The following is a 26,647-nucleotide window of genomic DNA, read 5'->3' on the forward strand; positions in this document are numbered from 1 at the left end:
TAAATACACAACTAACCCATTTCTCAAACACAAAATCAACAGAGGAACTGTTGAAGACATGTGCTGACTGCTGAAAGCACTGTTGCCATGGTACTTTACACTCGCTTGCATCTTGTTTGAAAATATAGCTGAAAATGTTATTTATTCCGTTATGGGATCATGGACGTATCTTCGAACGGACATAAGTTGAGGGACAACTGTACAGTGATTTGAAAAAATTATACTCCTCTTTACTTTACACTATACAAATTCCCGATTAACATCTTTTTTTTAGGTAATAGTGGAAAAAAAATTTGAATCTCATGCTAAGCTTTCCATGCATCAGGCTCACAATAAACAAACATTTGTCTGCTGCCCACCACAGCATGTTCCATCATTAATTGGAAGCAGACATTACTTGCTTGTCTCTCATTAATAAAGTCATGTTTACACTTGCATTTAAAAATTCTTATTTTCTACTCCTATTAATTATGAGTAAAAGAAAGAGTGAAAAACAAAATAACTGCAAAAAAAAGTTCTGACTTTATTATTATTACTTTGTTATTACTTTCTTCACCTGCACGGTTAGCCTAGTGGCTATGCGCTTCACAACCATATATTTCTGGGGAAAGATTGTCCTAGGTTCGATTCTCTTCAGAGACTTGAGGAGCTCAATGATCTTCCTCAGCCATAACCAAGTGAGCCAGTCTTAGGCACGGGCAGTAGGGTTTTCCCCAGTTTAGCTGGGTTTTTTTCATCCCACGAGCAGGCAAACTGGCTCCTTGAACACACACATGGACTACGGTCACGAATACCTCCATTAGGGATGTAGTTTAGGAGTGGTATGCCGGCTGCATTATTTTGCCATGACTCCTCATTAGGAGGAGACCCAACCCATCTGTAACAGATGGAAGGGAGATATAGAGATAGATTACTTTCTTCACTGTATATTTTATGCAATAAACCTTAATTCTATAATTAGTGTATTTTCTTGATCTTAATAAGTAAATATTTCATCCTAAGTATCATAGGACATTGTCAGTACAGTTAATTCAAACAATATTAGGAATCACATGCAGTTAGGGCACATGCTTACAATGGTATCCCTCTATGCATGCAGTAGCATGTTATAGAATTAAATTAAAATATATCTGAAAAAAAAAAAGATTACATTAAAATGAGATAACATATATAAAATTATTTTCACAATTTAGGATGACAGTTTCCCAGACTTTAGGTATAATAAGAACGTCTTTTCGGTTCAAATGGGGTCTATGACATAGGCTTCAGCACTTTCTTTGTATAAACGTTCATGTTTATATAAAGATCTATGTAGAAGTTTAGTCTTTTTCAAATGGATCCTGTGGATTAGGTTTTCAATTCCATGTTGCACGAGGCCAGATTTCTGCCATCTGGTAAGACGGATATGGTCTTGATGTTCCGAAATGCATTTGCTAATGTATCTACCTGTCTGTCCATAGTAGGACAATTTACAGGAACATGGGACCTTGTACATGCCAGGTAGCATCAGAGGTGAGAGTTTATCTTTAGGAGAAGGTAACCAATTGTAGATCTGGTTGATTGGTTTCAGTAGCAGCCAATTTATATTCCTTCATAATTTTTGAAAGGCATTCAGAGATGCCTTTGACATAAGGTATGGGAATCCTTACCTATGGGCTTGTTCTTGTTTAGGTTGATGTGTGGGAAAGTGACGGTTTTTTGAGTTGTTTTTGGATTGTATCCATTTTGTGTGGCTGTATTTTTGATTATTTCCAATTCTTCGGAGGAGCAGAATCTGTGTGCTCTGGTTACTAATAATGCCAAATTTTTGAGATCGATGATTAGCTGAAGAAGTGTGAATGTAGTGACCTGAAAATGTCAGCTTACGATATACAGAAGTGGCGATAGAACCATCGTCTTTTCTTTGGATGTGTACATCCAGGAAGGAGATACCCTGTGGAGATTCTTTTTCTAGCATGAATTTGATGCAAGGATGAAAAAGGTTGATTTTTTTGAGAAACAAGTGTAGTTCCTGTTCAGAATGACCCCAGACAGCAAAGACATCATTGACATATTGTAGCCAGATTTTTAGTTTAGGATTAAACATGGAAATTTTTTCTTCAAGGTGTTCTAAAAAAAGGTTGGCCAAGTTTGGTGATAAGGGAGACCCCTATTGCTGTTCCTTCCTCTTGTAAATTTTCTCTTTCCAAGTGAAGTATCCAGACGTAATAATCAATTTTCATAAGCATAGCCAATAGACGTTTCTAAATTGCAAAAATAATCTATGATGCCAAACACCTTCAGACTTGAATATACTACCATCAGACCTGAAAGCTCTTACCTCCTTAAAACATAACAGAAACATAATCATCACCAGAGCCAACAAGGGAAATACCACTCTTGTCCTAGATACCAATTCATATGACCGAAAAATGAATTTAATACTCCGAGATCGAAATACTTATGCCCAACTTGATTATGATCCTACAAAAAGACAGCTCAAGAAACTAAACAAATAACTAGATGAAACCACTTCCTTAGATCAAGAAACAACAAAAAAACTCAAGACATACCATGCTTGGCCTCCTAGAATATTCAGTTTACCTAACTAAACTTCACAAGAATAATGTTCCACTCAGACTCGTCATGGATTGTATTAGCAGCCAGACTTACAAATTATCAAGATTTTTATCTAACCTTCTCTCCTCTCATAGGCCACTCAGCCTCATCAATATTAAAAATTCCACAGTTTTACACAAAAATAAAAGACATTCAACTGTTGGAAACTGACATGCTAATTAGCTTCAACATTGTCTCCCTCTTCACTATTCTCCCCATAAGGAAACGATAGACTTACTAACTCAAAAAATTCCAACCCAATATTGTTGAATTATTCAATTTTGTTATTACATGTGGATGCTTAGTCATAAAAAGTTATTTGAAAAGTATTTTTAAAATTTATTATGGACATTCCTGAAGGTCATGGAACAACTATAATTTTTCATATTATCAGGTAACCAAAAAAGTTTGTGTGGTTTTCGATGGAGTTCATTGCAATGACTTGTTTTATTTTGTAGTGGTTTGCAGAGTGCAATTTTTTGTATGTGTCATAAGACACAGATACGTAGTCAATTGGTGCTCACTAACTTGGTGTGTACTCTTTTTCTGTGACTTTGAATCCTTTTAAAATGTCAGTTGAACATTGGTGTAATTCGGGCTTGTTTGCTATATGAATTTAAATCAATTCGAAGGTTTCAGAATCATCCCATAAGATATGTGCAGCATTCGGAAAAGATGCAGTAGCAGAACATACTGCACAGAAATGGCTTGAAAAATTTGTTTCTGGTGATGAATCTCTTGAAGATGCACCACATTCAGGAAGCCCTTCCATTATTGATAATGAAGAATTACGTGCCACTGTTGAAAATAATTCTACATTAACATATCAAGAATCTTCACAAATGTTTAACTTGAGTGGTGAAACAAATGTATTTTGTTGGGAAAGAGTTGTATATTGTGAAGGTGCTTATTTTAATGAGTAAAACATTTTATGAAAATTTTGCAGTTGTTTAATTTTCATTATGAAAAACTGCACAAACCTTTTTGGTTACCTGATAATTATTGATATCTATTAACACATTTATGTTCATTTAGTATCCAAGTGGATATCTATTAATGGGTCACTTCAGGAGATAGTGAGGATTGATGTAAGGTCAGAAGCTCTATTTGGTTCTTCACATTCCTGTTTAAAGATATATATGATAGTCTCCTTCAGTTATGTGACTTTAGTCTTTATGAAACCCTTTCAATGAATCCCACACTCATGAAGCATTATGACAGCAACAGAATTTAGTGGTTCTGTCATACATGATGACTACACTGCAAGTTTTTAATATGATAGTGAGGACAGAGTTTCTTGTTACATCACTTGATATTAATAATATGATTTCATGGCTTACTTGATTGTTTTTAATGACCAAGTAGATCCTTTCAGGATCTGTTTATCACTTATAGTTAACAGCTTTATTTCTGGTAATTTAACTTGTCACATTGTAAGGCACAAATGTTTATACTCCTGAAACTTATGTTTTGAATGGTCCCATGAGCATTGAATGATTTTACTATGAGGTGTGACAATGCCCGGAATGTATATGCAAAAACTATTTGCTTTCCTGTAGAATAGTGGCTACTGTCACCTTCAAAGCAATCTCTTAGTGCAACAGTGCGCTTGGTTAGATGATTCTTGGTTAGAAAACCCGTGTCCTTTCAAGACATTCTTCAGTTTCAGGAACAGCTAAAATTACTAGGGTTAAGTCTAGTGAATTCAGAGGATGATCAAATTTTGTGATTAACTTTTTAGCTAAGAACTCACAGATAGTGACTAAGTACACTAGACTTTTTCATGGCATCATCACCATGAGCCACTTTTAATGTCTAGAGTTTCATGTGCACTTTTTTGCCTAACTTTGCACAAAACTTTATCCCCCCCCCCCAAAAAAAAATGCAACAAACATGCACATGCTAACTCTACTATAGTTTATCAACTGCTAGCTTAATTGTTTTGATATAACTCAAGGTGATAGCACAGACATATCCAAACATGCACGGTCACATTCCGTGACCTGATTTGTCACATGCATGATAGTGCAAAGCCATTCCAGGAATTTAATTTCACACTTTGTATACCACTTTTGCCTGCTCAATTTTCAGTTGTGAATCCAGTTATTTGTAGAATGATGCAAAAAAAATGAGATACTTAGTTTGGACTGTTGCAGATTACTGTAAGATAACAGTGAGATTTAGTCAATTCTGCATTAGATAACATCCATGTGAAACTCGCTTGTCATCGATAAGGTAAGCTTTTTTAAGGACTAAAGTTTTGCTACTAGCTTTTAGTTAAATTGTCCATGCAGCATAAAAAAAATAATGAGATTTAGTCATGACTTTACTTATTTTCAGCTTACAAATGCAGCTGACAAACTCTTGGTTTAAACTAGAGGAAGTTAAGGAAGACATTACAAATTTAAATAATTATCACCATATATGGGGTGTACCCTACTATATTGAAAACTCTATATTAAAGGTAATTTTTTTTTGGTTTATATTTTTCAAATGATTCATAAAAGTAAATTACTTTTATTCTTCTGTATTATATTGTTTTGTTTGATTTTAATGCAGGATTAAACAACTTCCATAGCACAATTGGAAGTGCAGCGGAACATTGTGCCCTTCGATTGGAAAAGACCCGGGTTCGATGCTCTTCATGGCAAGGGGAATCCTTATATGGGCTTTTCCAGTTGAAGGTTAGTTAGCTGATCTCATACAGAAGTAGCATGGTTTTTTCTCCTGTAAACTCAGGTTTTTCATCCTGCGTACAGACAAATTGGCCTTCAGAAAGCATGCAATTTACAGACAAAAAATACTGTTGTTGGTGGTGATGGACAGTAGATGGCATTGATGGTATTAGTGTCGTAGTAGGAGAATTAAGTAGTAGTGGAGAAAGTGAAATATATTTACCAAAGTAGAGTAGAGTGGAGTACCCTCCCATGATGAGGCCTTGGACTCCCTGGAGGTGTCATGTAATAATAATAATAAAAAAAAAAATATGTGGAATAAATTTCATTATAAAAATGAAGTTGCTTATTTGAAATATCCAATAGAATCAACTAAAGACATTCAAATGAATGTCTTTAATAAATTTAGTTTAATCCTTATCCAAGTGTAAGCAAACAAAGTTTGTGCCTGAAGTATCTTCAGGACTGAGGCAACTTGTGGTAAAAATGGACCAAGCTCTCATTGCTCCTTGTCTTAGTATCTCCCATAATGCAAAACACATCTCCTTGCGGACATGTATAATGCAATGCATTAAGGGAAGGGTAGTGGCCCTTTCATTATGGGAGATACTAACACAAGGAGTGATGGGAGCTTGGTCCACCTTTACCACGAGTTGCCTCAGTCCTGAAGATACTTCAGGTGCAAACTTTGTTTGCTTACACTTGGATAAAGGATTAAACTAAATTTATTATAGTCTAACCAAGTGAAAAGAAAAAACTTCTGAATGTCTTAAGTTGGAAGATAAATTTTTGACTAGTGAAAATATACCACCTTGGTTATTGAAAATGAAGTCGCATGAAAAAATCGTCAATATGTAGTTTATAGAGCAGAGTTTCTGTATTATCCCATACACATGTGGTACTGATGTACAATCTTGATATACAAACTTACAACCTTTCATCAGTGGGATTAAAAAAGAGTTAAAAAATAGAGAAAAGCTACTAGAGTACCTTGGATTTCAGAAGAAAGAGATGCCTATATATTGGCTTTAATAAATTTAGTTTAATTCTTTATCCAAGTGTGAGCAAACAAAGTTTGCGCCTGAAAGTATCTTCAGGACTGGAGTAAGGTGGTACAACACCGGGAAACTCGTTGCAAAGGTGGAGCAACTTCTATAGGTAGAGATGTCCTTGCTAATGCTTCTGCCTGGTATCTCCACTTGGGCCTGGCTCCCACTGAAGAGACCTCAATAAAGGTCGAAACTAGTCTGGGTAGTGGCCATTCCCTTAATGCATAACATTATACATATCCGCAAGGAGATGTGCTTTGTATTATGGGAGATACTGAGATAGGAGTGATGTTAGCTTGCTCCACCTTTGCAACGAGTTTCCCGGTGTTGTACTACCTTACCCCAGTCCTGAAGATACTTTCAAGTGCAAACTTTGTTTGCTCACACTTGGATAAAGAATTAAACTAAATTTATTATAGTCTAACCAAGTGAAAAATAAACTTTCAACATCAATATATATTGGCTTATTGATCCCTTTCTCATGTTTCATGTTCAGATAAGGGAGAAGAAAGACTTGCTTCCCTCCTGTTTGTATTTGTGCTACTTGTGCTCTGCTTTGGTGCATATATTTCAGTTGTAGAACTCTTTGGCAACTTGACAGAAGTCATCAAGAAGAAAATTATGCAAATTTTGCAATAAGAAGCAATGTGTCTCATGATAGATTATGCTAGTTTAGGATATAAAATGTCCACTGTAATATGCTTTGTCAATTCTGATTTTTCCCTTATAACGTGTACTCTTTCCACTTGAACTTCAAAGATTTCTTGTTTGTCCCAGTTCATATCCCACTTTGAGTATGAAATACTGTGCAGTCCCAGATTATTTAGATGGACGTGATCTGCAATGGAAAGGAGCAGTTTGGTGGATGGCAGAAATGCTTCATTCAGCATTTTGAGCAGCTGAAGTAGCAATTCTACCATAGCAACATGTTTCAATGCTTGGACTTGTAGATGACTTTCACCAGGCAGTGAGACACCACTAGCTTGCTTATTGGGATTTAAAGTAATTGTACCATTTTTAATCTCCAGAGTAGTGTCTTTTATCCCCCCTTGTTTTTCACTCCCTCTTCACTTCTTACACAACACCCTTCAAAGGAATGTCAAACATCCTTTACAAACCAAGAACCTCCAGCTTCCACCATTTGAGAGCAGTACAGCAATAAAATGATTTGTAAGTAGGCCACTAGATGGTGCATAGGACCAAACCAGATAGTAATGCATCATTAGGCATGCTAACAAGCTAGGAAATGATGCTGCCTCTACTTATCTTTCAAAATCATGCCTAAAGACATGATTATAATGGTTTATGGGGATACTGTTATGGCCAGATCATGGACAGGAGACTAGGTTTCTGTTTGTGTATGATGGGCACCCTTCTTTTGTTTAAGTAATGTTCACAAGTCTTATACCTTACACTCATACCAGTCTCATATGAAGGTGGCAGTGTTTTTCTACCAGAAACTTGGATTTTTCTTAACACAAAGTAAACAAGTCAGACAGAAGAACACCTAGTTAACAAACATCGTACACTGGCCACTTAGCCATATTTGCTTCAGCCATAACTCTAGATAGACAAATAGTCCTAGCCTTTGAATGTCCCAGCTCTTTAAGTAAGTCTTCTGCAAACACAACCATGAATGTTGGTATAAATAATTATACCAATTAGTTTAATCCTTTATCCAAGTGTAAGCAAACAAAGTTTGTGCCTGAAGATACTTCTGAAGGTTTGACACAGTAAAAATCAAACCAAAAATACATAAAAACAAACAGCAAAAGAGGTTACAAACACAAAATGCTTCTGAGCCACTTCCAAAAATATTTATAATCTAAACATAGACATAAATATTTATCACTACTCAGAGACTTTCATTCCTGACTTTTTCTTGCTAACATCTCAGCTGATGGCTAATACAACTACTTATCTATCTCAAATACCAAAATAGATACACTCAGCATGATTTCTTTCATTGCAAGTGGAGTACTTGCATATTCATGGAATCTAGATTTGGTATTCATTGCCTAGCAATGAATGGCAAATCCAGAATAGCCTCTTTTTTTGATAGTCTCCAACTCTGCATTTCCTGATCCTTATTCTTTTGCATTTATTGCTGCATTTTCCAAATTCTGATAATCATTCAGACCTTCAGACCTTTTTTTTTTTTCACTGAAGTTTGATTTTTTATAGACCAACAACTACCCAAACAGTGAAGTTTTCTTCCTTAGTGACCTGAATAAAATCCCCCTAAAACTGAAATGTGGAAAGTCAGCTAGAGTGAGATGGAGAACCTTTGTTCACGATATCAACAAGAGTCAAAAATGACTGGATGGCACATAACAACATCCGCAATGGGTGTACTATCATAGGATACTACGAGGGTGGTCTGAAAAGTTCTCAGCCTCGACCATCGATGGCAACACTATCAGCAAGATTTTTTTTTTTTTCTAAGTTAGTACATCTGTCATAAACATACATGTGAAATTGCAGGTCATTCTATCCAGTAGTTTGTTTTATACAGCTGTCTGAAGCAAAAGTGTTGTCTGTATCCCTTGAAATGGATAAAATTGAGTATCTTGCAGTTATAAAATTCTTTGTAGAAGAAGGTTTAATGGCAAAAGAAATTCATTCAAAGTTCATAAAAGTTTATGGGCACTCTCCTTCTTTTTGACAATTAAGAAATGGGCTGCCAAGTTTAAACGTGGCCGTACCAGCCTTGAAGATGATCCACATGAAGGACGACTTACAAAAAGTGTAACAACACCAGAAATCATTGATCAAGTGCACAATATGGTTTTGGATGACTGGCGAGTCAAAGTGTGTGAAATTGCTGATACTACAGGCATTTTAAAAGAACGTGTAGGATATATTTTGCATGAAGAATTGCAAATGAAAAAGCTTTGCGCAAGATGGGTACCATGCTTGCTCACAGCAGATAAAAAACGCACTTGCATGAAAATCTCTGAACAGTGCTTGGAGTGTTTTAACAAGAATAAAACTGATTTTGTGTGTCAATTTATTACTATGGATGAGACTTGGATTCATCATTACACACCAGAATCCAAACAGCAGTCAAAACAGTCGACAGAAGCAGTTTGTTCAGCGCCAAAGATGACAAAGTCGGTTCCATCAGCAGGAAAGGTCATGGCATCGATGTTTTGTGATGCTAATTTGTTTATTAATTATCTTGAAAAGGGTAAAACAATAACCAGGGAATATTATTCCGATTTAACCAGACTAGACAAAAAAATTTGTGAGAAAAGAACCGGTTTGCAAAAGAAAAAATCATCTTTCATCAGGACAATGCACCTGCCCACAAAGGTGTTTTAGCAATGGGAAAATTAAGGGATCTTCACTGTGAATTGTTGGAACAGCAACCCTATTCCCCAGATTTGGCTCCCTCTGACTTGTATCTCTTTCCACAACTAAAACTCTTCCTTGCTGGTCAGCGTTTTTCTTCGAATCAAGCGGTGATTACAGTTGTAGAGAGGTATTTTGCAGATCTTACTGAGAACCACTACAGGAATGGGATAATGGCACTGGAGCATGGCTGGAATAAATGTATTAGTCTTAAGGGAAGTTATGTTGAAAAATAAAAATAATTTTGAAATTATAAATCCATTTGTTCATTGTTACGCCTACAACTTTTCAGACCACCCTCTTATGAAGCATGGCATTATATTGGGGTCTTTTATCTAACAGCTGTCCCTGTTTTGTTACCCTTGCCATTCTGTTTAATTTATATTAATTGAACAGCGTCTGCTGTTTATTGCTCTAAAATAAAATTAATATTTTCTTGAAAGAAAATATTCATTTGTTTACTAATGCAGGACTGGACAGCATAGTACTTTTTGAGGTGATGTTGAGCGCTTCAGAATGATTTATAATAGGTTCTGTATTCTGCCTATTTTCATGATTGTAATTTTCGTGCCACATTTATAACAGCAGATAATTAGTGTAGTTAAGGGATCCTGAAAACTTGTGCAAGATTTACTTTAGAATAATGTCATCATCTACATAAAGAACTGAGATTAACAATGCCTGTTTAATGTCACCACTTCTTAATGTTAATCTGTATGGAAAATGAATAATAACAGCAGAGATAGTGTGCAGCTTGTCTTACTCCTGATTTTCCATCAGACAATCTTCCTGTAACTCCTTTAATTCTAACTGTTGACTTAAATATAGAGTGTGTATTGCCTATATAATGTCCAATTTACCACACCTGTATGATTGTGAACAATGTTTTCTTGGTACCTCGTCATATGCCTTTTTCACATCTACAGTACTTAAATATCAGTCCTTGTTTTATTAACTTAAATATCGGTCCTTATGATGGAGCAGATTTTCATATCTTATGAAAATCTGCTCCTGACACTCTTCTATTTGGACTGAACCCAACTTGTTCTTCTGCAGTTTTCATTTAACAATTTTTCTTGGCATTTTCTCAGGTATACTTGCTTCTCTGTAGGGAAATGCTCCTAATAATTCTCACTTTCCATTTTATTTTCCTGTTCCAAGAGAGCATGTTATACTGCAGTCATATCTAGAATTCAACCTTCTGGTCAGGCCTACTGAATTATGTTGTTCAGCCACTATAAAACTTTTATACTTTTGTATTTGAGTAATTTCATCAAATATCTTACTATTCTGCATTTCAAATTTTTAATGGCTTTTTACACACATTCATATGTACTTCTGTTTGGATTTTTCTTGAATATTTTATTACCACCATTCTTTCACTACCCATAGATGTTCTACTCCCAAATAGATCCAGTACAAGCGTTTAAGATTCTTTAACTGAACCGTATAACTACTATAAGAAATCTAGTATGAAAATCATAATGAATTCTGAAAGTTAAGTAAAGTAATTATTGTAACACGTGTTGTGTCTCCATAAATTCTTCATGATGAATGCTAACCACTGTGTAACCTTGAAAGAAAGGAAAAAAAATAGTATAAAAATCAACAATCAAAAGCCAAAATTTATGAAAATAGTTAGGAACATATAAAATTCAACTGTATTCATATAAAAAATATAAAATTCAACTATAAAATTATACCTACTATTTAGATATAATTTTTAGTGAAGTTGCAAATCAGATTTGGAAATTGATAATAGAATACACAAATCTGGTGGGGAGATGAAATTAAATAAATTTATATGGAATAAGAGAGAAATTAGCCTAAACAGTACATGATGACAGTCCACTGTATTCCTCCTTTTTATTTGATAAACCTTGTATTTCCCAGTTGTTATAACCCTCAAGATCTACCATGACCAACGTCTGAACGCCATTTCCCTGGAGTATTTCAATGGAATAAGGACAAGCTTATAGATTTTAATGCCAAAACTTAGTCCTGTGTGATCTCTCACAAGAAAGATCTCTTATTTCCCTGGAGTACTTCAATGGAATAAGGACAAGCTTATAGATTTTAATGCCAAAACTTAGTCCTGTGTGATCTCTCACAAGAAAGATCTCTTATTCCTTCCCTTAACTTTCAATAATACCCACATATCTAAGCACATTTAAATTTCTCTTTTTGGACTGACCTCCCTAGCACAAACACATCTCAACTATAACTTCTGCAGCTGCTAAAAATAATCAGTGTACTATACTTTTCTGCTCAAGACACTACTTCACACCTTTACACCTGCTAACTCTATAAAAATCTCAAATACGTCCATGGAAATTTCTCACATATTTTGGATGGTACACTGAAATTCTCTCTAAGATTGCTTAATGCTGTCTAGAAGGCAATCCAGTTAATAAATTATCTCTCTATTATGATCAAGTTCTCCCATAGATGTTTCATTTTTGGCTTATATATATACCTACCTACCTGTATATATACCTACCTGTTCTACAGGTAGGTGGGTATAAGGCAGATACCTCCATGGACAATTCTCAACTGAATTGGCTGGTATCATGCCTCCACTTTCTTCCAAAATCATAAGAACAACTGCTGCTGCTAACCACCACCCATTTACGGTCCAGCATGAAATTTGCTGAAGCAACTTCTCTGCTTCCTCTTTCATCTACTTCTGTTTTTGGGATCAGCTTCACACCCACTCTGCCTTCCTCAAAGAATACCACCTTCAGCTGTTAAAAAAAAACAACAACAACAAAGTTAACAAGGTTATTTGCACAGATTGCAAAGAGCCAAATTGCTTCTTTTTTTCTTGCCTCTTGCTCATATATAACAGTAATATGCTGTAAGTCTTGTGGCCTTTCATGTGTGAGTCATTAGCAATATGATGGTGTTCACACCATTTGCATGGATCTGCAAGTTTTATTAAAAAATAATTTATCAAGGACTAGAGACAGTGACATTACAGTTGACTTTCACTATAAAATTTGTTGTTTTATATCTTTCACTATAAAAATTCCTGCAGACTGCATGGATGGTTTGCTTCAGTTCTTTCCTTTGCACTCTTCCTATTGGGCTCTTCAGGTAGAACTTTCAAGTAATTTGGTAAAGTTACAGTAGTTCGTTTGTATTAAGTTCTATAATTTGAAGGATTGCCTTCTCTTTGCTTTGGTATTGCTAAATTTTTATGGGAAAGTTTTTACTTTTAACAATATATTTTTGTATTTCAATAATAATTTAAACACTGCTCAGAAATATTGATGGTAAATTTTGTCTTTATTATTACAGTTTCATCCACAAAAAGATTTTCTTAAGCAAGCAACATACTTATCATATTGAACCCTCATCTCATTCTCACTTTTGGCATCCACAATACATTCTATTGGTACATTTCATTCACCCATCACTCTCCATAATTAATCTATTTCTCACTCCCAGCTCTTTCCATGACTTCCAAGAAGAGCTCCTCCCCCCTTCTCAACTGCTCTTTTCCTAGAGTAAATTAAGTTTTAAAGATATCAGTGGCAATGAAAGTTTATTAAAAGCATTATCTTTAAAAATGCCAATTCTGTAATTTTTCTTACTTTCCAAAATAATCTAGTTTTTTTTGTTTTTTTTTAAATAAAGTATTGTTTTTGAAACACAAGGTTTTCAAATCGGCACTATTTGCATGTTATGCAATGCAATCTGCATTTTTTTTATTTACTTTTCTTTATATTAAAATATTAGCTGGATATATTTAAAATTTCCTAATCTCACGGGGTACTTAAGGGTCAAAGCTATATAACGGAGAGGAGGCCGCCACATAGCCTTTAAAGGAATGCGGAGAACCGACCAGGGCTTCTGACCTAATGTCCAATCCTCACCTTCTCGTGGTGCACCCTGTTAGGTATCTACTTGGATACTGAATGAACAAGGATGGGTTCGAATTTTGGGATTTAGCCGACCAAATTGTATTCTTATTGGTTAAACCAAAATAAAAAATGATGGTACAACATGACAAAATTTCATGCCGGCTGGGGCGTCGCCCGGTTAATCTAGGCCCCCGTTGTTTTCGCCAGGGAACCAGGGCGAACAACGAAAAGTCAGCTACTGGAACAAATTTGAAAAAAAAACCCAACTCAACATCACCAGAGTTAGAGATCGGTAGTATCAACGGAAGAAGCCTGAATGGCAAAGAAATGGAGCTAGCTGAGGAATTAGATAAGTACCAGATCGACATAATAGGGGTGACTGAAACAAAAAAGACCAAAACAGGTGAGATCTTTCTGAGCAATAAATACAAAATGTTATATTCAGGCAATGACAATCAAGGAAAAGAAGGAGTAGCCATAGTATTCAACACAAAATACGAGGCTAATCTTCTTGAATGGCAGTCAGTCTCAAGTAGAGTAATGTGGGCAAATATGAGAATGGGGAACTAGACAATGAGACTTATTTGTGCTTATGATCCCACATAAGGTTCTACTAAGGTAGAAGTGGAATAATTTTTTGATGCTTTAGAAAAAGCAACTGACACAATGAAAAAGGAAAAGTTGGTCCTTGTTGGGGATCTAAATAGCAGAGTAGGAAATGATTGTGAGACATACAAAAATATTTTGGGAAAATTTGGAGAAAAGAGCAAAGCTAATAATAATGGCAAATATCTGTTGGATTTCTGCTCAGGACATGGACTGGTTATTACTAACACCAGTTCCAACATAGAAATGTGCACAAATTCACATGGAAAGAAGAGGCAAGGAATAAGAAAAGTCTCATTGACTATGTTATTGTTGATAGTGATGTTTTCTACCTGGTGCAGGACACCAGAGTGTACAGAGAATTTGAAATTGGAAGTGATCACTATTTAGTCTTGAGCAGGATAAAATTGAATTTCATATTGAAAAGAATAACACGTAAGAAAGTTTTAAAGCGAATAAAAGTTGAGCAGCTCTCAGATGTGAACTGTAGACTAAAATACACTAAGATTATTATTATTATTATTACGGGTATCTCCATGGAGTCAGTAGACTCATCGCAGGATTATTGAAGAAAAAATGAAAGAGTTTGAGAACAGGAATCAAACCTTGAAGATTCAGTGGCAAACTCTAAAGAAAACATTGATTGATTCTGCCAGAGAGGCATGTGGTGAGGTTGTCTGCAAGGATAAAAAAATCAGAACTCCCTGGTGGACACAGGAAGTTAAACAGGCAGTGAAGGAAAAGAAGAAAGCATATCAAAAGTTCCTGTCAAATAAGTCAGCTTGTGCTCTTAGAGAATATAGAGACAAATGCAAGAATGCTAAACACTGTGTAAAACTAGCTAAACAAAAGTCATTTTTGTTTAGCTAGTTAGGGAGGACTTTGGCAAGAATATAGAAAATAAATATCAAGAAGGTGGCAAAATATTCTGGAGGTTGTTGAAGAAGCTTAGGAATGGAGGAAAGAGTGCTGTAAAAGGAGTTAGAGATGATAAAGGTGACATGAAAACTGTAGAAAAAGATATCCTTGAAGTATGGAGTAATTACTTTGAAAAACTGCTAAATGAAACAAGCAGTGATGACAGCACAGTGGTAAAAAACACTGAACAGGCATGCAGGCAGGAATACATATCCATACTTGAAGTAGAAAAAGCCATCAAAGGCTTGAAATGTGGAAAGGATATTTGATGAGAAATGCTGAAGTATGGTGGTATAAGAGTCTTACAGTGGCTGCACTGCATAGTTCAGAAAGCCTGGACAGAGGAACGAATTCCCGATGATTGGAGTAGAGCTCTCATAGTACCCATATATAAAAAGGGAAATAAAACTGAATGTGAGAATTACAGAGGTATTTCCCTACTGAGTGTTCCTGGCAAAATCTATGCAAGTATACTTGAGAAACGGTTGAGAAGAATTGTGGAAGAAAAGCCTGGTGAAGAACAAGCTGGATTCAGGCCAAATAGAGGCTGTCAGGATCAGATCTTCACTTTACGACAAATAGTCGAAAAAGCATGGGAATATAACAAAGATCTGTATTTAAGTTTTGTTGATTTGGAAAAGGCATATGATAAGGTGCCAATAGAGAAGCTACTCAATACGCTGCAGTTATATGGTGTCAATGGGGCTTTATATCAAGCAATACTTAGTCTTTATTTGAGTTGTAAGTCAGCAGTTAGAATTGAAGGAAGTACAGGAAGATGGTTTAATGTTAAATCTGGTGTGAGACAAGGATGTACATTATCCGGTCTGTTATTCATTATCTGTATGGATCACATTATGAAGGAAAGTGGTATTAAACATGATATCAAAATTGGAGATGTTAATGTCAGCTCTTTGCTTTATGCGGATGATGTTATACTTCTAAATAAATCTGCTACAAGTCTGCAAGATTCTCTGACTAAATTGAATAGCTGTTGTAATAGATATGGTATGAAAGTCAGCAATAAAAAGACAAAGACAATGAAAATAGGCAGAATCATTGAAAATGTCAACTGTGTTGTGAATGGAGAACCTGTGGAACAAGTAAAACATTTCAGCTACTTAGGCATGATTTTTACTGAAGATGGTAAATTAAATATAGAAATAGACAACAGAATCGACAAAGCTGGTATGGTAGGAAGTCAAGTGAATAAATTCATATGGAACAAAAGAGAAATTAGTCAGAACACTAAATTAGCTGTATACAAGACAGTGTTCAAACCAGTTTTAACTTATGGATCTGAGAGCTGGGTCAGAAGTAAAACACTTGACCAAAGACTAGAGACTGCAGATATGAGAGTCCTGAGAAAAATTGGGGGCATGAACAGACGGCATCAATGGCAATATCATATTAAAAATGAGGATATTAGAAAAGAACTTGATGTTGTCGACATCCAGGAATGCTTTATCAGAGCTAATCTCAGGTGGTATGGTAACTTAAACAGAATGGGAGAGGAAAGATTAGCAAAACAAATGTTCTCTGCCAGGTTGGCAGCAAAACGACCTAGAGGAAGACTAAGATATAGGTGGATTGATATGGTACAAAGTGCCTTAGAGGATAGAAATATAAGATCTGATAATTTTGGAGTCTTGACAAGTAACAGACTGATTTGGAGGAATATTGTAGATAGGAAGTTAGTAATGATATAATTTTTTCATGTAGTACTATCATATCCTGTACACCCCTTGTGGGTACATGGCAGGAATTTGATGATGATGATGATAATCTCAGCTGAATTATTTAGGCAAGGTCATTTTAGTCTTAGCTTTTACATTACATTTTAGTTTCATCTATACTTTGAAAAAGTTGAAAACAGAATTGTAGCCTGATTGAATTATCCCTTTTTATTATTATTATTATTATTATTACATAACACCTCCAGGGAGTCCAAAGACTCATTGAGGGAAGGCAGCTACTCTACAACTCTCCATCTCCACCAACTGCAACTACCTTCACCATCTACACCAATGCCATCTACTGCTTAGCACCACCACTATTATTTTCAGACAATCACTTAAGAGATTATATTCTTATTTTAGTCCTTTACCCAAGCATCATCATAATTTATTCATGTGTGAATAGCAAAAATGTATACAGAAATATTCATCTTGCAAAAACTCATGGAGTTAAAGTATATTAGATGGAAGTAAGCCAGGTTTCTCTGTTTTCTACTAAATAGTAAATGTAAGATGGTTCATGAGCCTGATCTTCAAAGAGAAGTTTGCTTATGTATTCCTAAAACTATTTGCTTGGTCTTCCTCTTCCTATGTACCCATTAGTTGACCTGGAGTGAGCAAGAAAACTAAACATAAGTGAAGGTGGATGTCTAAGTTTCTGTTCCAAGTTCCATGTCTGAGCACCATATGTAATTATGGCTTGACTGAGTTTTGTACAAATGAATTTTGGTACTTGTGGTGATGAGATTGGATTTGCAGATATTAATTACTTTTATGCAGTTGAAGAGTTTTGTGTTTTCTTTTCCCTATGTCTATTAGAGTATCAAGCAGTAACCAAGGTACTGAAAGTCCTTTACTTCTTCAAGAAGGTGTTCTTCTCTATTCTTTAGGACTTTAGTTTTACTGCTGTTAACTGCCAACACGATATCAGTGCTGCATTTTTACATAAATCTAAGTGGTTTTGGGCAGTCTTAGTGTTAGTCAGTCAGTCAGTCAGTCAATCAATACAGCACCATCTGCAAACAGAGACTGCTTATATGGGTTTGTCCTGCTGAATCTTTAAAAGAAAGTTATTCCATATTTGTATCCTGCGAGTCTGAATACATTTTCAAAGGTAATAATGCTGAAAAGATATGGAGCAAGAGTCTCCCTGAACTCCAGTGGTAATAGGAAAGCTCTCATAGTAGTGCATGATTAGTTTTGGTATTACTCTCTGCTGTAGTTCTGCTATTGCTTTGATTATTTCCAGGATATGGCATACTAATTGAGTATTTTTAACATCATTTGTTTACTGATTGAATCGAAATTAGGAATGTGCTGAATATTTGGTATTGTTCAGTATTTGGCTGATTTAGCATGTTTTTCAGTTAGAAGTTATCTTTTCCCTATAGAAACAGCAAAATAATGTATTACATATTATTAAGATACTCTGGATCTTTTCTTATCTAGTATAATTTATTTCGAGTGAAAAAATTTTTCTATGAATAGAATTGTATACCTTAAAGAGTGGTGATTTTATTTGTATCATATTAGCAATTGGAAATGTCAACAAATGTTTTTTTTTTTTTTTTTTTGCTAGATCCAGAATATTTCAGTAAAACCAAGTATCTGGTGTACAATTAACAACATTAGAATTGAATGGAGTCCAAGGCTTTCTTACCTACTTCAGGAGCTACATGTTTTTGTGAAATCAAAAAGTAACACAATAAAACTTCTGCCAAAAAAAAATACCATAGAATACAAGTCAGATTACATGGGGTCATCTTTTTGGTCTTCTTGCATAGCAAATTTCACATTAAAAAATATTAATATTTTTGCTCTGAGTGAAACAACTAGGAATCTTCTGATTAGAATGGATGCTGGAAATTTACATGTTGGCTTAGAAAATATTGCTGTATATCTTCAAGGATGTAAAGTTGTGCCAGTTGCACTCTCTGAACAGGTAAGCTGATTTGTTTTAAATTATTAAAAATGCATATTTTTTAATTTTTTATTTATTCTTAATAAATTTTATATTTATCCAGCTATACCTTAAACAGAGATGAACTCTCGCTACTCAACAAAAGTCTAAATTTTTCCTTAGCACCCAGTTAGATGAACAAACTGGATTTTATTTGTAATATTGAAAGAGGTTTAAGGTTCATTCCAAATAACATAGCAGACAAAATATGTTTAGAAACTGCCAACATTTTAAATATAAATCACAAGAAAACAAAAACAAATAACTAAATGAAACACGAATTAACAGTGGTGAAATCATTAAAATCAAATCCGAACATCATAATAACTAGAGCTGATACAGGAAGTGCCACTGTTATTCTAAACTGAACCACTTATTAAAAAAAAAACGAATCTGCTAGTCTCGGACAGTAGTACATACCAACGTGTTAACTGCGACCCAACCAATAGAATAAAAAAGGAAAACTACTTAAATCTATTACTACATGGCCGGAAGACACAGTTAAAAAACTACTTCCACACTACGCTCGTTCCCCATGAATTTACAGTCTACCAAAAATACATAAACAAAACACAGATTTAAGATTCCAGCTGATAGTCGAAGGTATAGACAGCTCGAATTAACTCCTAGCCAAGAAATTAGCAGAAACACTCAAGGAGTTGGTAGGTCATTCCCCCTCTTATATTAGAAACACACAACACTTCATAAACATAATCAAAGACATTACATTAGAAAAAGATGATTTATTAGTCAGTTTTGACATCTCAGCCCTCTTTACAAATGTCCCAATCAATGACACAATCCTTCTTTTACAGGACAAATTCCCTCCAGATATCATGGCACTCTTTGCGCATTTAGAAAGTAGGTAGAAACTCTGTTTCTACCTACTTTCTACTTTAAACAGAGTTCTACAAAAATACAACCTCAAAGCCACCTTTAAACCTCCTGCAAAATTAAAAAGCTTACTTACTCAACTCATCCAAAGACCCACTCCCTTCGCTGGCCCACCCTGGAGTATACCATATTTATTGCACTTGCAACATACCATACATAGGAAAAACTGGACTCACAATTCTGATCAGAAAAAAGGAGCATAAACGACAGATTATATATAATAACTATGGTGAAGCTGGCCTTTTTGATCATGCCCTGAACACTTTACATAGAATTGACTGGTAAAGCGCCAGTTGTTTACATCACACCAAAACATGGTATGAACACAAATTTAAGGAAGCCTGTGAGGTTCTTATCAACCATTCCAATCTGAACAATAATGATGGTCTAAAAATCCCAAGCATATGGAAAATATGCTTGGGATTTTTAAGATTCAAAGGCACATATTCTACCCACGGAACCTTTCTCTCTAAGATTTGTTTTCCATCCATTCATGTATTGGAAAAAATTTCTTTAGCAATCACTCTATAAAACCCATTTAGCAACTTATGTTTATATCATATATTTAACTCCCCTCTCTTCACCTTTTATGTCAACTAAACTATGTAACCTACAAACCTTTAGTCTTCTCTTTAAAGAGCACACCACAGAATATCTTCTGAATCTGCTCAACCTCTGTCTCATTCCCAAGAAATCCAAGATTAAATCTGTACACAGCAGTATAGATACAAGCTCTCTTTTATAAAAAAAAGTAGTATAATCATCTCCTTATCTTTTTTTGTCATTATGATTCTTCATATTAGAGCAGTTCTTTGGCTATTTTGTCTGCTTTTGTGAGCTGTTCACTGGCCTCATCTCCCTGTCCACCATCAGCCCAAATCTCTAGGCTCATCAGTTTAATACACAACTAGCAATCTTTTAAGCTGAAAGCACATATCCTTACACTTTACTGCATTGCAACTGGTAACTGTTATCCTTCGCATACATTGTGTATTCAAATCATGCTGGAAGGCATCTATATCATCTTTATTAATCATTGCCCTACCCTCTGTAGTATCATTGACAAACAACTAGGAATTCTCCCTCAGATCATCTTCAGTGTCATTAGTGTACAAATTGAACAGCAGGACCCTACATAAGACTCCATAACTCACCACTGGTCATCACTTACCTTTTCATTGATAGAAAAATCCAGCCTCATGTCCATCCCCATTTGTTCCAGCTTACAGAATAGGGTCCCATGTAGTATCTTATCAGATGCATTTTCGAAATTATGGTTTTTACAACCATGTTATAACTAACTCTTTTTATTATCCCGACGTTTCGATCTTCATATCAAGATCATCATCTGGAGCATACACAAATATACAAGACAAGCTGAGTTGCATTACAAACCGTAAGCTAGAGAAATGATGATTTGATACATGTTATTCTACTGGCATGACCTCTAGTGAAAAAAAAAAAAATTATAAATTACATCAAGCTAGATTTAATTTAAGATAACATGAATAAACATTTTTTTTTCTTATAGATAGTTTTCTTTCAGTAACAGTAATGTCCTATTTTTAGTATTACAATTGTTATTTTTGATTTACGATAATGGATTTACTACAGTCCTGTTTATAGTTGTTCATAGAGAGGAAGATTCCGTGGGTCAAATATATGCCTTCCATATGTATGTGATTTTTAGACCTTCATTATTGTTCAGATTGGGGTGGTTGATAATGATCTCACGAGCTTCCTTAAATTTGTGTTCATACCAGGTTTTGGTTGATATAGACAACTAGTGCTTTCCAGTCAATTCTATGTAAGGTATTCAGGGCATGATCAGAAAGGCCAACTTCATAATTATTATGTTTAATGTGATATTTATGTTCTTTTTGTCTGATTGGAATTGTGCATCCTGTTTCTACTATATATGATATGTTACAAGCGCAGTGAATACGGTATACTCCAGGGCGGGCCAGCGGGGGGGGGGGGGGGAGTCTTTGGATGAGTTGAGTAAGCTTTTTAATTTTGCATGGGATTTAAAGGTGGTTTGAGGTTATATTTTTGTAGTATTTCTGTTTATTTTATCTGATGTCCCTTTAATGTAGGGAATGGTTATAGTTTTGTTGTAGTCTGGTTTGTCTTTGTTTTTTATTGAGGTCTTTTAGAGAATTTTGTTAATAGTGTTTTGGCTGTACCCATTTTTTTGGAAAGTATTGCTGATCACTTTAAATTCTTCTTTCACTGCCTGTTCACTGGAGCAGATTTTCAGAGCCCTAATTTTTAGCTTATTGATAACACCTAGAATTTGTGTTGGGTGGTGGTAGGAGTTTATATATATATATATATATATATTGGCCAGTATGTGTCGGTTTTTGGTAAACCGTGAAGGAAAGATTGCCAGAAGGTAGATGTGTGACAAGTGTATCTAGAAACGTAAGTGTGTTCTGTTTTTTCAATCTCAATTGTGAATTGTATGCATTTGTGTTGTTTGTTTAGGTGGCTAAGGAATGTGTCTAGTGTCTGGCGGCCATGGGACCAGATTGCCAAAACATCATCAATGTATCTAAGCCAGACTTTGAGTTTTAAAGGGGAGGAACCCAAAGCAAGTTGCTCAAAATGTTCCATGTAAAAGTTAGCAATCATGGGGATAATAGCGAGCCCGTGGCTGTGCCTTCTTTTTGTAGGTAGAAAGCGTTTTGCCATACAAAATAACCAGAACGTGATACATGCGCAAAGAACGGCATGATATATGGAGGGAATTTGTTCTAAAAGAAGTATTGGGACATTCGTAAAGAGCGCAGAGATGTCAAAACTGACTAATAAATCGTCTTTTGTTAATCTAATGTCTTTGATAATGTTTATGAAGTGTTGTGTGTTTTTGATATAGGAGGGGGAATGACCTACCAACTCCTTGAGCGTTGCTGCTAATTTTTTAGGTAAGTGATAAATTGGGCTATCTATCCCTTCAACTATAGGTTTTAGCAGTATGTTTTCTTCGTGAATTTTCGGTAGTCCGTAAATTCTTGGGAATGAGCATAGTTCGGAAATAATTTTTTGACTGTATCTTCAGGCCATATGGTAATTGACTTAAGTAGTTTCTCTGTATTATTTTTTATTCTATTGGTTGGGTTGTAGTTAACTAATTGGTATGTGTTATTGTCTGAGACTAGCAGATTCATCTTTTCTACATAAGTGGTTCGGTTTAAAATAACGGTAGCACTTCCTTTATCTGCTCTAGTTATTACGATGTTTGGATTTGACTTTAGTGATTTCATCGCTGTTACTTCGTGTTTGGTTAGGATGCTTATTATTGTTTTGTTATGATTTAAAATGTTGGCGGTTTCTAAACGTATTTTTTCTTCTATGTTATTTGGATGAATCTTAGGCCTCTTTCAATATTACAAATAAATTCAAGTTTGTTTATCGATCTGGATGCTATAGCATAATTTAAACCTTTGTTTAGTATCAAGATTTCATCTTTGTTTAAAGCGTGGTTGGATAGGTTAATGCATATCTCGATACTAAAGAAAGGTTTAAATTATGCTATAGCACCTATGTTAAATTATGCTATGTTGGTTATCGTATAATTTTTTGTTTATAGTCGTGCCACAGGTACCATTAAAGATTATCTCTTAGCCTGTGGATGTGACAAAAGACTAAAACCTTTTAACTCTAGACCTCCCACCTCAGATATGTGGATTACCAAAAATCCATAAACAAAATGTACCATTATGTCCCATTGTGGATGACATTGATTCTTCCACATAAATAATTAGCTAAACATTTAGCCAAAGTGCTTGCATAATATACTTGCAATATACCTTCATGCATAAAAAAACTCAGCCCACTCACAGGGGTGCTTAAAGATCAAAGCTGTATAACTGAGAGGAGACCTCCACATAGCCTTTAAAGGAATGCTGAGAACCAACCAGGGCTTCTGACCTAATGTCTAGTCCTCACCTTCTCATTGTGCACCCTGTTGGGTATCTACTTGGATACTGAACGAACGAGGATGGGCTGACAATTTCGGATTTAGCTGAACAAATTGTATTCTTATTGGTTAAACCAAAATAAAAAAGGATGGTACAACATGACAAAATTTCATGCCAGCTGGGGCGTCACCCGGTTAAACAAGGCCCCCGTTGTTTTCTCCAGGGAACCAGGGCAAACAGCGAAAAGTCAGCTACTCGAACAAATCTGAAAATAAACCCCAACTCAACATCACCAGAGTTAAAGATCGGTACTATCAACATAAGAAGCCTGAATGGCAAAGAAATGGAGCTAGCTGAGGAATTAGATAAGTACCAGATCGACATAATAGGGGTGACTGAAACAAAAAAGACAAAAACCGGTGAGATCTTTCTGAGCAATAAATACAAAATGTTATATTCAGGCAATGACAATCAAGGAAAAGAAGGAGTAGCCATAGTATTCAACATAAAATACGAGGCTAATCTTCTTGAATGGCAGTCAGTCTCAAGTAGAGTAATATGGGCAAATATGAGAATGGGGAACTAGACAATGAGACTTATTTGTGCCTATGGTCCCACAGAAGGTTCTACTAAGGTAGAAGTGGAGGAATTTTTTGAGGCTTTAGAAAAAGCAACTGACACAATGAAAAAGGAAAAGTTGGTCCTTGTTGGGGGATCTAAATAGCAGAGTAGGAACTGATTGTGAGACATACTAAAATATTTTGGGAAAATTTGGAGAAAAGAGCAAAGCTAATAATAATGGCAAATTCCTGTTGGATTTCTGCTCAGGACATGGACTGGTTATTACTAACACCATGTTCCGACATAAAAATTTGCACAAATTCACATGGAGAGAAGAGGCAAGGAATAAGAAAAGTCTCATTGACTATGTTATTGTTGATAGTGATGTTTTCTCCCTGGTGCAGGACACCAGAATGTACAGATTCTAGTGGAAAGGCTTACACATTGGTTATGCATTATTACTAAATAGTTTAGGGAAATAACAATGTAGACTAGGATACATTAAAATAACTTTTTAATACAAACCCAATATTTCGGCAACGTCATGTTGCCATTTTCAACAGGAACTTGTGAGCAAGACATGTGCACGCAGGCACAGCAAACAATAAATGAGGACGAAGCAGGAAGCTATACTTTCTCCTAAAGTTCTACTGGTGTCCCCTAGCGGGCAATGTTGGTATTCTTGGGCGATTGGGCTGAGGTCTTCTGATGTAGGTTTCCCAAATTTGAGGCAGTCTCATGCAGCCAAATTTATTGAGGTTTGGATTGTTTCTTAGGGCTGAGGCTGATTCCATGTATAGTCTTTTTCTGAATAGTTTTATTCTGATATTGGTTGTCCTGCTTGTTTGGCCAAAGTAGGACAACTTACAGTTGCAAGGGACCTGGTATACACCAGGTATGTTTGGGGGGGGGGGGGGAGGTTGGTCTTTAGTGGTGCGGATAAGGGATGCCAATTTCTTATATGGTCTGTAACAAGAAGTTAAGCCGTGTTTTTTTAGGATTTTTGTAATTTTTTCCGAGGTGCCTCTGATATAGGGTATGGTGATGGATGATTTAGAGTAATCCTTGTTATGAGGGTGGGGTTGTGGTTTATTGGTTTCAATATTTTTTGGATTGTTTTGGGAGTGTAGCCATTGGCTGAGAAAGTGTTGAGAATGTGGTTTAGTTCTGTGGTTAGGGCATTGTCATTTGAACAGCTAAGTTTAGCCCTGTTGTGTAGTGTTTTAATGACACCATATTGTTGTGAGGAAGGGTAGTGGGATTGTTGGTGAATGTATCTGCCTGTATGGGCAGGTTTTCTATAGAATGAGAAAACCAAGGTTCCATCAGGCTGGTGGGTGACTATTGTGTCTAAGAAAGGAAGGCAGCTGTTTTTTTTCTTCTTCCAAGATGAATTTGTTTAATTAAAAGGTGGCACACCGTTTGGCAGCTCCTATAGGAGGAGATGACCTTGCTAATTCTTCTGCCTGGTATCTCCACTTGGGCCTGGCTCCCACTGAAGAGACCTCAATAAAGGTCGAAACTAGTCTGGGTAGTGGACCTTCCTTTAATGCATAACATTATACATATCTGCAAGGAGATGTGTTTTGCATTATGGGAGATACTGAGATAGGAGTATTTTTGGAGGTTAGCCATTGGTTGAAAAAGTGTTGAGAATGTGGTTTAGTTCTGTGGTTAGGGCATTGTCATTTGAACAGATAAGTTTAGAACAGATGATGTATATATATATATAACATAAGAACAGATGAGACTGCCTCAAATATGGGAAACCTACACCAGAATGTACAGAGGATTTGAAATCGGAAGTGATCACTATTTAGTCTTGAACAGGATAAAATTGAATTTCATATTGAAAAGAATAACATGTAAGAAAGTTTTAACGTGAATAAAAGTTGAGCAGCTCTCAGATGTCAACTGTAGACTAAAATACACAAAGATTATTGAAGAAAAAATGAAAGAGTTTGAGAACAGGAATCAAACCTTGGAGATTCAGTGGCAAGCCTTGAAGAAAACCCTGATTGATTCAGCTAGAGAAGGGCATGTGGTGAGGTTGTCTGCAAGGATAGAAAAATTAGAACTCCATGGTGGATATAGGAAGTAAAAGAGGCAGTGAAGGAAAAGAAGAAAGCATATCAAAAGTTCCTGGCAATAGAAGTCAGCTTGTGCTCTTAGAGAATACAGAAACAAATGCAAGAATGCTAAACATGTGTAAAACTAGCTAAACAAAAGTCATACGAGGTCTTTGGCAAGAATATAGAAAAAAAATAATAAGAAGGTGGTAAGATATTCTGGAGGTTGTTGAAGAAGCTTAGGAATGGAGGAAAGAGTGCTGTAAAAGGAGTTAGAGATGTTGAAGGTGACATGAAAATGGGAGAAAAAAGATATCCTTGAAGTATGGAGTAATTACTTTGAAAAACTGCTAATGAAACAAGCAGTGATGACAGCACAGTGGTAAAAAAACACTGACCAGGCATGCAGTCAGGAATACATATCCATACTTGAAGTAG

At 35.6% G+C, this 26,647-nt stretch overlaps 1 protein-coding gene across 1 annotated transcript in view; it reads left to right on the plus strand.

Annotated features, from left to right (window-relative positions):
* Positions 1–26,647, plus strand: part of hob (bridge-like lipid transfer protein family member hobbit) — an 844,941-nt gene that overhangs the window by 219,009 nt on the left and 599,285 nt on the right. Inside the window, exons 15-16 of the mRNA XM_090409957.1 lie at positions 4,939–5,062; positions 18,382–18,744. Coding sequence (XP_090266083.1) covers positions 4,939–5,062; positions 18,382–18,744 — 487 coding nt within the window. The remainder of the gene's footprint in view (positions 1–4,938; positions 5,063–18,381; positions 18,745–26,647) is intronic.

This window comes from Typopeltis vanoorti, chromosome 20, assembly GCF_054136105.1.
Source record: "Typopeltis vanoorti isolate ZY-2024b chromosome 20, IOZ_Tvanoo_1.0, whole genome shotgun sequence".
Taxonomy (NCBI): domain Eukaryota; kingdom Metazoa; phylum Arthropoda; class Arachnida; order Uropygi; family Thelyphonidae; genus Typopeltis; species Typopeltis vanoorti.